The 15,284-nt window shown below is 48.2% G+C and overlaps 1 protein-coding gene across 4 annotated transcripts in view; it reads right to left on the reverse strand.

The window, feature by feature from the left end:
* Nucleotides 1-14,141, reverse strand: part of DAAM1 (dishevelled associated activator of morphogenesis 1) — a 63,091-nt gene extending 48,950 nt beyond the window's left edge. For all 4 annotated transcript variants that reach the window (XM_074148440.1, XM_074148439.1, XM_074148438.1 and 1 more), the window contains exon 1: nucleotides 13,959-14,141. In XM_074148440.1, the coding sequence (XP_074004541.1) occupies nucleotides 13,959-14,141 (183 nt within the window). The remainder of the gene's footprint in view (nucleotides 1-13,958) is intronic.
* Nucleotides 14,142-15,284: the final 1,143 nt, after the last annotated feature.

Genomic DNA, 15,284 nt, shown 5'->3' on the forward strand with positions numbered 1-15,284 from the left:
TTTATCTGATGTTATTTTAAAGGACACATCCATTTTTGACTTGGAGGCTTGGTTAGCAGCATGCCCTCCACTGGGATGCCTGACTATTATCACAGCCTCATCGCTTCCTGGTGCTAGATGTAGGTCAAAGCTTTTATTAGAGAACCAAAACATTCAGGCAGGGCTGGGAGGCTCATTGCTAAAGCCAACATTGATCTTACAACCATGGACGTCTCTTAAAATCACCAGCACTGATGACAACCCTCGTGCTGGAGGGGTGGGAGCACTGGAGATGCTGTAGAAGGTCACAGGAGAGCCCTGCCGTGGCCTCCAGCCAACTTATCTCACCCAGCCATCCCCTTTAAAAATTGCACACTTAATTCCAGCAACTAAAAAAAGTAAAAAAAAAAAGTAAAGATTCCATTCCAAAAGTCCCCATTAAAGATTCCCCATCTGAATAATGCTTGTCAACTAAAGCTGATAGCCCCTGGTACCCAAGCAAAGGTAAAAGCCCCATGTGGCAAAAGCTGACCAAGATGCCTATGGGTAAAGATGGGTCCCTGCACCAGCAAGCCCACATGCCATGAAGAAATTCAACTGATCTCATTAAAGCTCATATCGTCATATTGCATCCAGTATCCAAAGGAAGGCAGCCTTCAGCTATCTTGTAACCTAAACCCAAGGGCCCTCCAGTGCAACGTGCAGTAACGGAGGGTTGCCAGCGATCCTGAACATCTTGGAGAGGCTTATACATCCTCTTCAGGTATTAATTTCACTTCCTGATGAAATTAATCCTAGAAAGGAAAAGTGTCATGGAGCTTTTTCCATTATGTATTCATGGAGGATCTTTGCCATTCAATTCATATCCAGCAACCGATCTCCTCCCCAGCCTTGGTCAAGTCTTGTCACCTTTCCATGCCTCAAAACAGAAATTGCATTCAATGTCCTTTGCCCTTGTCTCCTCAGGCTACGAACTGGTCAGACACCCAAGCTCTGCTTCAGCCCCAAATCTGTGTGTCTAAAGGTGGCCAACAGGATGACACCCGACACAGGGTCCTGGCTGAAATGCAGCTCATTGAAAAAGTACATCTGGGAGTGTGGGAGAGGACAAGGGTCTCCTGACAAATATTTACCTCCATGTTGAGGGTTTGAGTGAGCACAGGAAAGTGCTTCCACCGTGACTTTGCTTCCCTGCCACGTGAATCTGGGATTCGGGCAGGAAAGCACCAGCCACACACATCTGTACTTAGGTCTTCAGAAAAATATTTATTGAAACTTTCAAAATACCCATACCCTAAAAATACAACTTGTGCAAATGCTAAAAATCTAAACTAAGCTGAAGCCAAGGGCCAAGAAGGGATAAAGCAGAAGAACATATGAGGTGCTGGTACTTGACAATGTGCAAACACATCCAAAAAAGGTACCAAAAATGCACAGCGTATTTCATTGCGCCCCGGCTCTAACAGGTTCAGTCATCGCAGCCCTGCATCATTCAGCAACACCTACTTAATGGTATCTTGCAGGATGCTTGGGAGAGGTGTTTAAATAAATACTACGTCGCACCCAGTGAATACGAAAATCCTCATAATCAAACAGTGAATAATGACTGTTATTTTGACTTGTAACAGTGACTTCACCGTTAAGAGTGAGGTCTTTACTGGTTTTATGAGTATGGGGATTCCTGCACCCACCTCCAGCCCTTTGCTTATGCTCATTGATGGCTATCTCAGTATGCCTTGGCCCCAGGCAGGCTGCTCAGAAACTGCCCTTCAAAATTGAAAAGATCAAGAGAGGACAGGAACACCAGCCATTTTCTGGGGGCTCACAGACCACCATACAAGTGCAGCTCTGACAAAGCCTTTAGCAATGGCACGGCGGAGTCGTAGCATGGCAGAGAAGCTGTGTACAACTTCAGACCCATATGCACCTTCAGTTAATAATCACGAGCTCAGTAATTAGGTGATTCTAACTGGCAATTAATTTTACAGGCCATTTGCAAACCATGCACTCCTGCTACAGCACGCAACGTTGGTGGCTGTTGAAGAGTGTGAAGATTACCAGCGGCTCAGTGTCCATCACACCCACAGCCCTCATCCCTCACTTCAGTCTCCCCTTTCACAACTCTGACCCTTCCACCTGGATGCCTCCCATGGCAGGATCTGCCAACTAGGTTATTTTAAATATTTTTTTTGAATCAGGTCAAAGGCACGTAAAATAACAGCTTCATTTTGCTACCAAACGGAAGTCTCTGCCCAGAGTGTTTTTACTGGAAAGAGATACGCTGCTGTTAAATATTTATCTTGAACAATTAAACTATTCACCTTTAGATCAGGAAATGTGTTTCCACATTAAATCGTCATTTGAATATGATTTTTTTAAAAACTCATAGGGGAAATTTGATTCTCAGAGGCACGAGCTCCAGTGAAATTGATCCCACACCATTATTCTTCTCAGCTCAGCATGCTGAGAGCATGATCCCATGGACAAAACAAGTTTTTATCAAGTGATCTATACCTTTCCCTTGGAGGACACACAGCAGTGCCCAGGGGAGATGTTCCCATGGTCTGTACCTTCCCCGAGCAATTGGGTGGTATGAGGAGCCCAGGCCACTGGAGGTCCTCTGGTCCAACCACCTGACCAAGCAGGGCCACCTAGATCTACTGCCCAGGACCACGTCAGATGGCTTTTGAATATCTTCAGGGAGGGAGAGACTCCACCACCTCTCTGGTTTGCAGCCACTGTAGTCTCCAACCACCTCCTGAACGCAAAGCCAGATCAAACAGAAAAGTGAGGCACTGCTGCTAGAAGAAATGTTTGACCCTTCTAGCAGAAAGGGCATGAAGTCCAGCCCCAGACTCACCATGTGGTCCTCAGTGCAAGCTTCTGTCCCTGCCACTTCACCCATGCCACGGTGGACGCTTTAATGAGCATCTTCCATGGACTGCGAGCCACAGGCTTTAATGGGGCAACAGCAGGAAGCCAGCAGGACGTTACAAATCTCTTGTCTTCAGAAATGACCTCCAGGTGGAGGTCGGCTCTTGGAGGTGGGCGAGCCCAAGCACTGCCCACACACAGCCGCATTACCCCATCAGGACCATCACTCGTTCTTCCCCTACATCCCACAGGTCCTGTGGGCCACCAAACATTCTGCAAGAAGTAGCTGGGGAGTAGAGATTCAGTAAGGGATAATGCAGGGGTCTGCACCTCCAAAATATTTTCAGAGGTTGTAGGAAAAAAGATGAAAAACGTTGAAATCTAATGCACCTTTCTGGCTGACAAATTGTGTAACTGTAATACACGGAGCAGATGAGAGAAAATGAGATCATCCATTGCCATAAATGAAATTAAAATTAATTAAAATTTGCTGGCTTGTTCTGGGTTTATATATACATACATATGCGTGCATATATATCTCTCTCTATACACACACGTGGAGAAAGACATCAGCAGACCAATAAATGACCAACATAATAAAGAGCAAGTGAATTTACTATGGATGGATGGATGCACAGAGCTTAGAAACTTCTGTGAGACTACAGTACATAAAAGCAAGACCTCCTGCATTCTTGAATAAGCATGAGATCCAAGATTGCTCAAAAAAAAAAGAAAAAATAGAAAGAAACAAGTGGGAACTTTTTGGCAACATTTAGCATTAACTGGTACAGCATGGGAATTAAAAAAAAAATAAAAAAAGGCCTGTTGAAGGCTGCCTCAGCTTCCTTTCTCAGGGGTCATATCACTTTTTCACTATCTTCCAGGCATTCTTCTCCAAGTTCATCAGTTTGACTTATCCCAGAACGCTGCACTGTCAAGGGAAATGGCAATCAGCATTTTTCTCCCCGTACCTCATCTAATCTTCTTCCGCTGGGCAACAGCGCTGCCCGCATGTCCCACGGGGCAGCTGCCTGCCCGTGGCACACAGCCCAAGCTGCGATCTGTGCTGGCGCACAATAAACCTCCACCTCAGAATAGATCTTTCTTAACTTGTTATTTTCTTTTTAAGCTGTTTTCCTAAAGAAATAGAATTATTAATCAGTGGCTGTTACAGCACAAACAAAACTGCCTTGAAAGGCAAACTGCACTGTGGGAGGAGCTCCTCTATCTGTGACATTTATTTAGGCGATTACAATTCTCAACATACGCAGATTTATCTTTGTTTTTTTTTTTTAGATAGGAAGGTAGTGAATCAAGTCTTTTATTTTTAGTATTAGTAATAAAAATACCTTCTCCCTAGCACACATCTTTTCAGACATAGTACCCTGAGAACTTAAAATCAACCCCTCAGAGAAACCAACTCCAGCCAATATTATCACTATATATTTTTAATTTAGCCATGAAAATCTGCAGCTGGTATTACAGAACATGAACAAAACTCAACTATTCATATTTCTTAATGCATAAGCATAACAGATAGGAGACCATCTAAGGAACCTGAAGGTACAGAAGTCCATGGGACCTGATAAAATCCATCCACGGGTCCTGAGGGAGCTGGCGGATGAAGTTGCTAAGCCGCTTTCCATTATATTTGAAAAGTCGTGGCAGTCTGGTGAAGTTCCTGCTGACTGGAAAAGGGGAAACATAACCCCCATTTTCAAAAAGGAAGACCCTGGGAACTACACAGGCCAGTCACTCACCTCTGTGCCTGGCAAGATCATGGAGCAGATCCTCCTGAAATCTCTGCTAAGGCACTTGGAAAAAAAGGAGGTGATTGGTGACAGCCAACATGGCTTCACCAAGGGCAAGTCATGCCTGACAAATTTGGTGGCCTTCTACAACATTGCTACAGCAACAGATGTCATCCACCTAGACTTACGCAAAGTGTTCGACACTGTCCTGCATGACACCCTGGTCTCTAAATTGGAAAGGCATGGATTTGATGGATGGACCACTCGGTGGATCAGGAACTGGCTGGATGGCCGCACTCACAGGGTTGCGGTCAATGGCTCGATGTCCAAGTGGAAACCAGTGACGAGTGGTGTTCCTCAGGGGTCAGTACTGGGACCAGTGCTGTTTAACATCTTTGTCGGAGACATGGACAGTGGGACTGAGTGCACCCTCAGCAAGTTTGCCAACACCACCAAGCTGTGTGGTGCGACTGACACGCTGGAGGAAAGGGATGCCATCCAGAGGAACCTGGACAGGCTTGAGAGGTGGGCCTGTGCAAACCCTCATGAAGTTCAACCAGACCAAGTGCAAGGTCCTGTAGCTGGGTCATGGCAATCCCAGGCACAAATACAGGTTGGGCAGAGAATGGATTGAGAGCAGCCCTGGGGAGAAAGACTTGGGGGTGCTGGTGGACAAGAAGCTCAACATGAGCGAACAATGTGTGCTAACAGCCCAGAAAGCCAACCGCACCCTGGGCTGCATCTAAAGAAGTGTGGCCAGCAGGTCGAGGGAGGTGATTCTACCACTCTACTCCACGCTGGTGAGATCCCACCTGGAGTCCTGTGTCCAGCTCTGGAGTCCTCAGCACAGGAAGGACATGGACCTGTTGGAACAAGTCCAGCAGAGAGCCATGAAGATGATCAGAGGGCTGGAGGACCTCTGCTATGAGGACAGGCTGAGAGAGGTGGGGTTGTTCAGCCTGGAGAAGAGAAGGCTCTTGGGAGACTTTATAGCAGCCTTCCAGTACCTGAAGGGGGCTACAGGAGAGATGGGGCGGGACTCTTTATCAGGGAGTGGAGCAATTGGATGAGGGGGAACGGTTTTAAACTGAAAGAGGGGAGATTTAGATCAGATATTAGGAAGAAATTCTTTGCTGTGAGGGTGGTGAGACCCTGGCCCAGGTTGCCCAGAGAAGCTGAGGATGCCCCGTCCCTGGAGGTGTTCATGGCCAGGCTGGATGGGGCTTTGAGCAACCTGGTCTGGTGGGAGGTGTCTCTGCCCTTGGCAGGGGGGTTGGAACTTGATGATCTTTAAGGTCCCTTCCAACCCAAACCATTCTATGATTTTTATCAATTTTGCCTTTATCATTTAATGAATTTTTGAATAAAGGAAATTGCTTACAGCAAGGGAATGAGTAGCAGCAACAAGGAATAACACGTAAGCACTTCAAAGTGCTTATGCCTAGTCAACTTCCTCCCACATTGAATTTTTAGTTCCAGAATGGAAGAGGAAAGACATCAATCCACCCTGCTCTGCAGCTTTCACTTATTGACCTGAATGCATTGGACAGATGTAAATAAAATATGTATTCGTTTCTTCTTTTGCAGGAAAGGTTATCGCCATCAATAGCTGATTTAGCTCCTCAATAAATCCTCACTGCAGCTGCTTTATGTTCCCATTAGTTCAAATACCTGAGGCAGATAGCATGTACTGCTTTAATATTGTTTCATGTAATTCATTATTTTAATAGGCTAAAGGTTTTAAAGGTGTTCATATTCCAATACTAATGTATTTAAGAGAAGTATCTACTTAGGTTTCCCAATCTTTTCTTGTAATATATGTTTATAACCACATAAATACATTTTTTTAATTTATTGAGCTCGGCCTTCTGTGACCTTTTCACCAACATTATCAGGAAAACCCTTCTTCTGTTCTAATTAAACACCGGATTCTTTTATAGCCTGAGTTATTGATCTACGCAATTTTACCCTGAAGTGCAGTCTCAGATTTAGAAGCCTTGCAGGCGGATCACCAGTGTGCTTCTTCTACACAATTGTACATAAACCCCATGGCAAAAAAAAATAAAAATATGTATTGGCCCATTACTTACTACTGGGATCACTAAAGTTGATTAAATTCAAGTTAACCACAGCTGGGCTTGACTGTCCTTTGGTGGGTGTCATAATAAAGCACAGTTGGCAAATAAATAAGAAGAGGACTCAGATGTGGATTTAGCACCTATTTATGGACCTAAAGAAGCAGCTCCCCTTTCCAATCTGTTTTTAGATTTCACTGCTGGCATCCCTGAAAGCTACTGAAGTTGGAATGTAAGCCAACGAACAGGTCAAGTGTGGCTTCAGATGTCCCCTGCACGATATGGATGCTCACTTAAGAAAGCTGTGCATGGTTGGTCTGGGGCTAAACCTCTCCAAGGTTTCCCCAGATAACACCCTGGGAACTGCCTCAAAAAGGGGCTGGATGGGAATTAGTGGCTGCAAAGCCACATGCCAACTCGATCCTGAAAGCTTCCCAAGATTTACCATTCTGTGCACGTAACCTGAAGGATGCGGCTGAGGAAAGCAGGAGCCAGCTACAGCCTGACGCTGATGGGCCGCGTAAGATGGAAACAGGCTCCTTGCATACCCATGTCTAGGGTGGGACAAGCAGTCCTCATTTCCCTACAACTCTGGCTGTGGCCACACCTGGCATCGTAAAGTGATTTTTAAGAACTTGAGCAGGTGCAAGGCAGTCACCCTGAGAGGAGCCAATTTCTGACCAAGGTTTGACATTCAGCAAGATGCCTAACACAGGCAGGCACCAGACAGGCTTACAGATGTTAGGTGGTGTTGGGGAAGGGAAGCTGATCCCCATAAATAACAGTATTGATTTGAACACTGGAGTCGATGGGAATTAAGACCGCTGGGCACTCGGGCAGGATCCTGCCCATGGGGCTGCAGAAAGCCTTGGCTGCCAAAAGTCAACCTCAGTGATGCTTGCACACCAAGGAACGCCCAGACTCTGCTGGCGACAGATACCACAGCAGTATGAACAGCTTTCATTGGCATCTGCAAAAGGATACAAGGCAGGTGCAGGCTATTCCCAGCAGGAATGCTTCCTGCTGAAGTCAGTGATAAAGCACAACTCACGTGCTCCTCAATCCTGCCCGTAACTCCAGCAACTCCACACAGCCGCCAAGCAATCAGGAAGAAGAGGACCACTACTGGAGCAAATGCCCCATATCCCTTGAGGCTGGTACCCTCCATGCTGACCTGTGCCAGAAACACCTGGAAGCTGGCACAAGCCAAAAACCTAAATGCCCCAACTAAGGTCACTCACGCGTTACCAAATGAGCTGTCCAGACATCTTCCAGGGATGTGGCCTCCTCTTTTATGAAGTGCAAAGTGGAAAGCATTTATCAGGTAGACCATACAATTTTTCCACTTCAGCTGTATTTTTTCTGGAAAAAAAGGGGGTTTCTTACATGCTCTCTGCCTTCAGCTGGGGTTCACACTGTGCTATAACTTGGCTCCTTTGTAAAATTACGGGTCGGAAACAGCATGGTTTTTGGGCAAGCCCCCACGCTAGTTTGTAGCTGTAACAGACATTGCAATTACATGAATGATTCAGCTGAGATATAGCATGCCTCGGTGGATTACTTCATTCACATCCATAGAATGCATGTAGGCAGAAAATCCTTATTTTCTTGCCAAGTAGGTGTGCGCCTTCTATATCAGATTCTTACCTATTGAAACATATGTTTAAGAAATTATCTGTGAGGGTGTAATGCCACAAGGTGACAAAAACAAGCACTGTGAGCAGCAGACTGTGATGGGAGTGTGGCAGGTCCAGGCTGTTCGCATCTAACGAGCAGAACCTCGGCAGCCTGGTAAAACTGTCCACACAGTTCCCTGCAGAGTGAATTTAGAAGCAGATGTTACCAAATCATTTGGTTTTCTTCCTCAAAAGTGATTCATAAAACTCAAGGGAGTTTGGTCTTGGGAGACAGTGGTAGGATGGAGTCAGGAGCCCCATGCTCCTGTCCGGCCCTGGATGGACTCTACAGAAAGGGGTGTTTTGTCCAGGACACAAGGGGTATTGCAATTGTATTTTTTCTGGATACTAACTGCATGGGGTTTTTTGCAGATAGAGAGGAAAACGGCTTCAGCTACTGTTCAGTGGTTCCCAAAATCCTGAAGTCCTTAATGCTGCAAAGACCAGGCAGCAAAAAAACTACAGCTGATCTGCAAGCATGAAACGCAAAGCTTGGCTTCACAGCTGATCCCTCACTTGTTACCTAAAAGCCACATTGTTTTGCAAGGCCCCAAACCTCATACTTTCTCCTTATTGGATTAGAAACCAGGGAAAAAGGACATTACTTAAGTTCCTAAGTAAAACTGGATATTGCCAGCAACAAGTACCCAGCCCTGCGCTGCTATTAACACGTAACAGTACTCACACTGAGGGCACCACCACCTTCTCTCATTGGGATTGCCCTCCCCTCCCTCTTTGAGCAGCATACGAGATAGCAATCATCCCAGCACCCCAAAAGGGTGGGAAGGCACAGCTCTGTGGGACAGTTACACATGGAGCAACTTACCCAAGCACTCCACATTGTGAGCCACAGACCGATTGCCCACCAGGAAGCATTTCAAAGGCGACACAGCACTAATCTCTGTGACGGGGGACGCAATCTCCTAACAGATAGCATCCAAAGAGAGGCTCTGACCAAATGCATTAGTTGTTCCAAGTACAGCAAAAACAAATGCCACAATAAATCTTGTAAGTGGCCAGAGACCTTTTTTTGGGTACTCCAGCCTCCTGAGTTTCCACTACTTCAGAAAGCAGCAGGGAGGGATGGAGCAGCCTTCCATGTCACGGGAGGGGAAGGCATAAAGCCCAGCACTTCAGAGACCATGTGTGAGTACCTCCCCTCCAGCAGATCCCAGTGAAGGCAGTCACTAACACCATGCAACGTCAGCGGGCAAGGTTCTGCATCCATCCTGAGCCTGAGATGGGTCTGTGTTGTTATAACCTGTTAATGGTTATTTGAAAGTAACTTTTTTTTTTTTTTTCAAAGACTGACTGTGAAATTGCTCTCTACTCTGACAAATTGTTCTGGCAAATGAATGGTAACCAAATGCTTAAAGCATATTTCGTTTAGGAGACAATGTATTTTTGTCTAGTAAAAAATTATGGGCTTCTCCACCTATGATTGCTATGAGGGAAAGATGCTTACTACCTCCACAAAATTGATTTAGTGCTGAAGAGGGCCACAGAAAATCCTGAGGACACTGCACAGCCACCAGCCGCTCACCTCCTGGCGTCACCTCCCCAGGTGTCTAAGACCTGCTGGAGCCTGGGCAGAGGGACTCAGGGAAAGTTACTTGCTCTAGTTTCATAGGCTAAAACCAGGCTGCTGCACATCATGGGTGGGATGCAGGGCTGGACAAAGTCTGCTTTAATTTCTTCCACATCACTAATGACAACTTGGAGGTGAAAAGTCTGAGAGGCCCCATCTGTACCAGTAACTGGAATTTCCTCAAAGCCCAGGTATATGGGAGGACAAGTATTTGGGAGGGTGGTTGGGGCAGCATCTCCTCCAAGCCCATCCCACTGCCAGCAAGGACCCAGGCTTGGAGCAAGGTTTGGGACAAGGAAGAGGCAGCGCCTCATGCTCCAGAGGCAAACAAAACCATGCCAGACTTGGCAGCTCCTCCGAGCTTCCAGGCGGTCTGAGGAGCCACTGGAGCATCGTGCTCGTGCTGCTGGGACAGAGACACTGTTGTGACCTACACCACCAGGAGAAGAGCCAGCGAGGGGTCCTGGGTTGTGCCAGCATTCCCGCTGCTCCCTCCAGCCCAAGCTGTTCAATCCCCCCCATGCCTCCACCTCCTGCCCAGCACACATCCCGCGGGGCCAGTGCACACCACCACACACACAGCGGCTCATTACAGACCTCAGAGTGACAAGGAGTGTTAAGCGGATATAAAGGACATTAGTCATTTACCCATTTGGTGGAAAGTCTAGTTGCTGCCAGAAGATGGAGAGGATTGTTACGGCAAGATCTACCATATGGCACCATTATGTGGAGCTTTGCAAATGCTTTCTCTGAGCGCACAAGCAAGATTTCAGCCTTTGAAGAAATGTCATATTGTTAGCCTGGATAAGCAGGAGCCTCTTGAAAGAAGCTGTGGCAGATGGCACAGCTTTGTTCTCTTGGTTCGCAGGCAGCTCCTGCAGCCCCAGATATTCCCCCTGGTCGGGGCTGAGCAGCCCCACGACACAGTGATCCTCCTGATGCATCCTATGGCAGGACTGATGGCTCCTGAAACTTCTTAAATACGATGGATGGTGCCTGGTGGTTACCACTCTGCTGCACAAGCCCCATAAAGCAAACACAGCTGACCCAAGCCTCTGGGATGCACCAGTGCTGATTAAAGGAGAACTGCACAAAACTGCAAAGCCTTGAGAGGCTGCAAATTAGTAAATCTTCCTGAAATATCCCACTTTTGTCTGAGCTCCCCTGCCAGCACCTGCTCCTCCCTGGGTGGCTGAGCCTGGCCAGAGCCCCGGCAGGACAGCAGACAAAGAAAAGCCTTTCAGACGGGCCGGTGCCTGCTTGAGAGACATCCCAACAATAGCCCTACAAAAGCCCATTCAGCCCAGGCCGGGGGGGGGGGGAAGGGGGGAAGGTGGGGGCGGGGAAGGAAGGGAAACGGTCCCTCTGGGAGGAAGCAGTGATCAGTCATTGACTACAGCAACATCTGCATCTGCCCCGAGCCAGGGAAAAGCTCCTGCCTGCTGCGCACTGCTGGCTGGGACAGGGCACATCGTCCCTGCAGCCCAGGATGAACACGGGGCATTTCTCATGGGCTGATCGCTCCTGGTTGTGCCCAGGCAAAAAAAAATAGAAAACATTCCCTGTTTCCCTCTTGTTCCTCCTGAGAAACACTTGCACAGCCATAAAATAAAACCCTAACTATTTCACTATTCTATTTAAACATCCTATTTAAAATCTGAAGTGTCCATATAACACGTAACAGACCACGAAACACACACCAGGAGAGCAGATGGAGCCTTTAGCTGACCTTGGAGTCAGCTGCTCCAAGTCCCTCTGCAGCTCAGGCCCTCCTCCTCGGCGACTGGCACGGGACAGTCACTGATTTCTCATGCTATGGATGTTCCGTGACTCAGACAAACCCACACACTTAAAAACACCCGAAGCCCAGAGAATAGCTTGTGGGGTGGCTCCAAAAAGAAAGAGGCTTTGCCCTTTGATTTAGGCAGCAGGCTGGCACCTGCAGAGGACAGACCCTGCTTGTTGGTCTCTGTGGGAGGACTGTCCATCCTGGTGACCAAACTCACTGCTGCAACATCCCCGAAGATGCCCAACCCAGGCCTGAAATCTTCCACCCCTGCCACTCCAAGTCCCTGAAGGGAACAAATGGGGCAGAAAAGTCACTATTAAGCTGCAAGAAGAGTTGGCCGAGGACCAACCCAAGCTGGCAAAGCCTCCAGATCCCCTCCGACCCCTTCAGCTTCCCTCAACCCAATAGACTGAGACGACTGAGGACTTTGGAGGGAGCCCTGGTCCCACAGAGCAGGCACAAGCCATCCCACCCTGTATGGTCGAGCGTGACAGGCCGGGTGGCATCGGGCTTCCGCAGGCGTAAAAATCAGCCCAGCACCTCCGAGTGCTTTCTCTGTCTCTCTTCCAAATGTTACACAATGGGTTTATACAGAATCAGTGGGACACTTTCCAAACCATTTAACTAATGCTGAAATTTAATACCCGACACCAACAGGTCACTGAGAGCAAGAAGGGGCTGTTACAACACGGAGGAGGGGTGGGATTTGCAACTTCACTGCCCTGAATGGGAATCTGCCCTCTTGCGCTGCCGCGGTAGAGCTCGGCTTCCCCCTCCCTCCCACCTGGCGCTGCCTTGGATTGAGGTCTCCTGATGGGTTTTTTGGGGAGCCAGGGGGTTGCAGCTGCTTGCATGGGAGCACGGTGGCCACCCACTGTTCCCCCCTCTATATGACTTCAGTCCCCAGGTAGCCAGCATAGGTCCTGCTGCCAGCATGCCACAGAGCAGCAGCTGCCTCAGAGCCTTATTCTCACCCTTGATTGGGGGAAAAAAAGTAAAATCTTGGCAGCATGGAACAAGGGTTGGAGAGCAGAAGCTATGCCCTGGGTCCGGCTGGTCCCTGGGAGTGCTGCTGGGCTCCTGCCTCACCACACACACAGCGCTTCCCTGTGGCACAGCCTCTGCCCGAAGCATCTGGCTGAATTTGGGGGAGATGCTTTGAAAATCCTGGGCTGAGACGAGGTGCCGTAGGCTTGGTGGGGGTCTAGCGTATGAGCCTCCATAGATGTCTCCTTCAGCCTGGCTGGTGACACTGAGCTGCAGCACAGCAAGCCCTTATGCTGCCTTTGGCTGGGGCACAGGGAGAGTTTTCCCCAGGAAAGGATTTCCCCAGGTAAATCTGATTTGGCAAAATTATCAGTAGAAAAAAAACGTGGAACAGAGGCAGTCACACCACCTGACTGGTAGTGTTTTGCAGGACTGCTGCAAGAAGAGTCCTGCTGCAAGGACATCTTGTCCCTACCGTGCCATATTGGGTGTCCCAGTCTGCCTTCTCACCTGGCCCATGGAGAAGGATGTCTGGGCAAAACTGGCTCTCGTAATACAGTCTGGAGCTCTCCTCTACCAAGCGGCCTGACTTACCAAAACCATGCTGCCTGGCATCTAATGGGACATGCTATACCATGAGGTGTGACCGACCAGCATCATGACTCCTAGCTCCTTTGACCCATCCAAGCACCAGAGAGCATTTCACTGATGACTCAACTCCAAGTGAAGCACTCTGGGCCCATCCAGCAAACCACACCAAAATATTTTTCGTTTTTTTGATCTATGTTTTTCCAATTTTTGGTACTGAGGAATACAGAAACAATATCCTGACTCTACAAATCTCAATTCAGCCCACACCCAAGGATTTCTGCGAAGCAGAGTGCCTAGCAAATACAGTCACTTTGTACCTAGAGGGTAACCTGCTTTTACCAGCTCGGACACCCCTGTATCACCCCTGAGGTGCACAAAACCAGAACAGCCCCCAGCCCCTGCTCTAAGAAATTAAGACTTTCTAAGGAGAAAGAGAAATCACCCCAAACTGGCAGGATTTCAGGGAGGAGCAGAGCTCAAGCTTCAGTGAAAAACCGCTCCTCACAGCAGCCCCTGATGCTCCCTTCACACTAAAGCTTGTCTCAAAACTCAAAACCAAGCCTGGGGAAATGAGAAAGAGGGGAAGGGAAAAAAAAAAAAAAAAAAAAGAGGGGAAAAAGAAACACAAATAAAAAGCATCCTACTTACCACCAGCTCAGTGAACATGACGTCCAGCTCCTCCACCGGTGGCATGGGCAGTGTGGGCTCCATGGTCTGCAGGGCGAAGCTACTGTCATTGCGCAGCCGGTACGTGATCTCAGGGTGGTCGCTGCTGCGAAAGCAGCAGAAGATGAAGGAGAGCCCCCGACCACTCCTCTTCCTCGGGGCCATGGCCAAAATCCTTTGGGTCCCTCCCTCCTGGGCACTAGATCCTGAGGGGAAGAGAAGAGAGGAGGCTCGAGCAGCTGCCCCACAGTGCTGCGCCGGTCCGGCCGAGGGGAAGAGGAATCAAAGCCACCCGTGCGCTTGGCACAGAGGGGAAGAGCGGAGACGGTTTATCTGCCAAATATTTCTGTTCAGATTTGATGTTTATGGTCCTGGGAACCTTGACAACCACACGAATTAAAAAGACACATTTGCTTTGCCTTGTGCCGAAGATGGCAGCAGCAGGCGGACACACCGCCATCCCCACGGAGAGCAGGGTATCTCCAGGAGACCACTGCTGCCAACCTCAGCAAATCCCTGCTAACCTCCCCATGCCATGGCAGCCAGGCCAGCCCCCATCTCAGTCAGGCCAGGGGTATGGCAAATTTGGGAGGCTGCTGCCAGGAACAGCTGGATGTGCTCGGGGCCACAAGGTACGTGGTGCCCAGCATGGATGAATTGGTACTCAAAGACCTCAAGTGGCTCAGGATGCCCTGAGGGCAGGAGACGTGTCTTGCTTAACCAGTAACAGCAAGGACCAGGCAAATACTGCCCCAAAACTGGAACTGTATTCAACAATACAAGAGAAGGGCCACCTGCAAGGAATGAGGAAGGGAGGAAAACACCCTAACAAGAAAAAAATCAACAGCAAAGTAGAGAATTTTTAAAAAGCATAAACATTTGTCTTATAAAGCCACACACTCACATATTTTATCTCTGTGAAACAAGACACTGAGGTGGTAAAAGACAGGACAAACAGCCAATGTTAATGCAGAAGGTTGAACTATATATGACTCAGATTTATTAACAAACCTATGAAGAGACTTGGGGAAAAAAGGTCAGGATTCGGAGAGAAGTGTCTGATTTCCCTGGAGCCAGCCATTTGGATTTATACACCCAAATAAACAGCTGCCATGCCCTATAGAGAGCCAGCACCAGAGGCAGGCTGGGGGCAGACCCAGGGTTGGACTCTGCACCAACTGCTTGCGTGGCTAATGCTGCCCTCCTGAAATAGGGACCTTGCAGAAAATTCAGGCTCTACCCACATTATTTTAACAGAGGACCTGACTTTTGAAATTGTCTTCAATGTATAATCATCTGCTGAACCAC

This window comes from Numenius arquata, chromosome 6 (genome assembly GCF_964106895.1).
Source record: "Numenius arquata chromosome 6, bNumArq3.hap1.1, whole genome shotgun sequence".
Lineage (NCBI taxonomy): Eukaryota > Metazoa > Chordata > Aves > Charadriiformes > Scolopacidae > Numenius > Numenius arquata.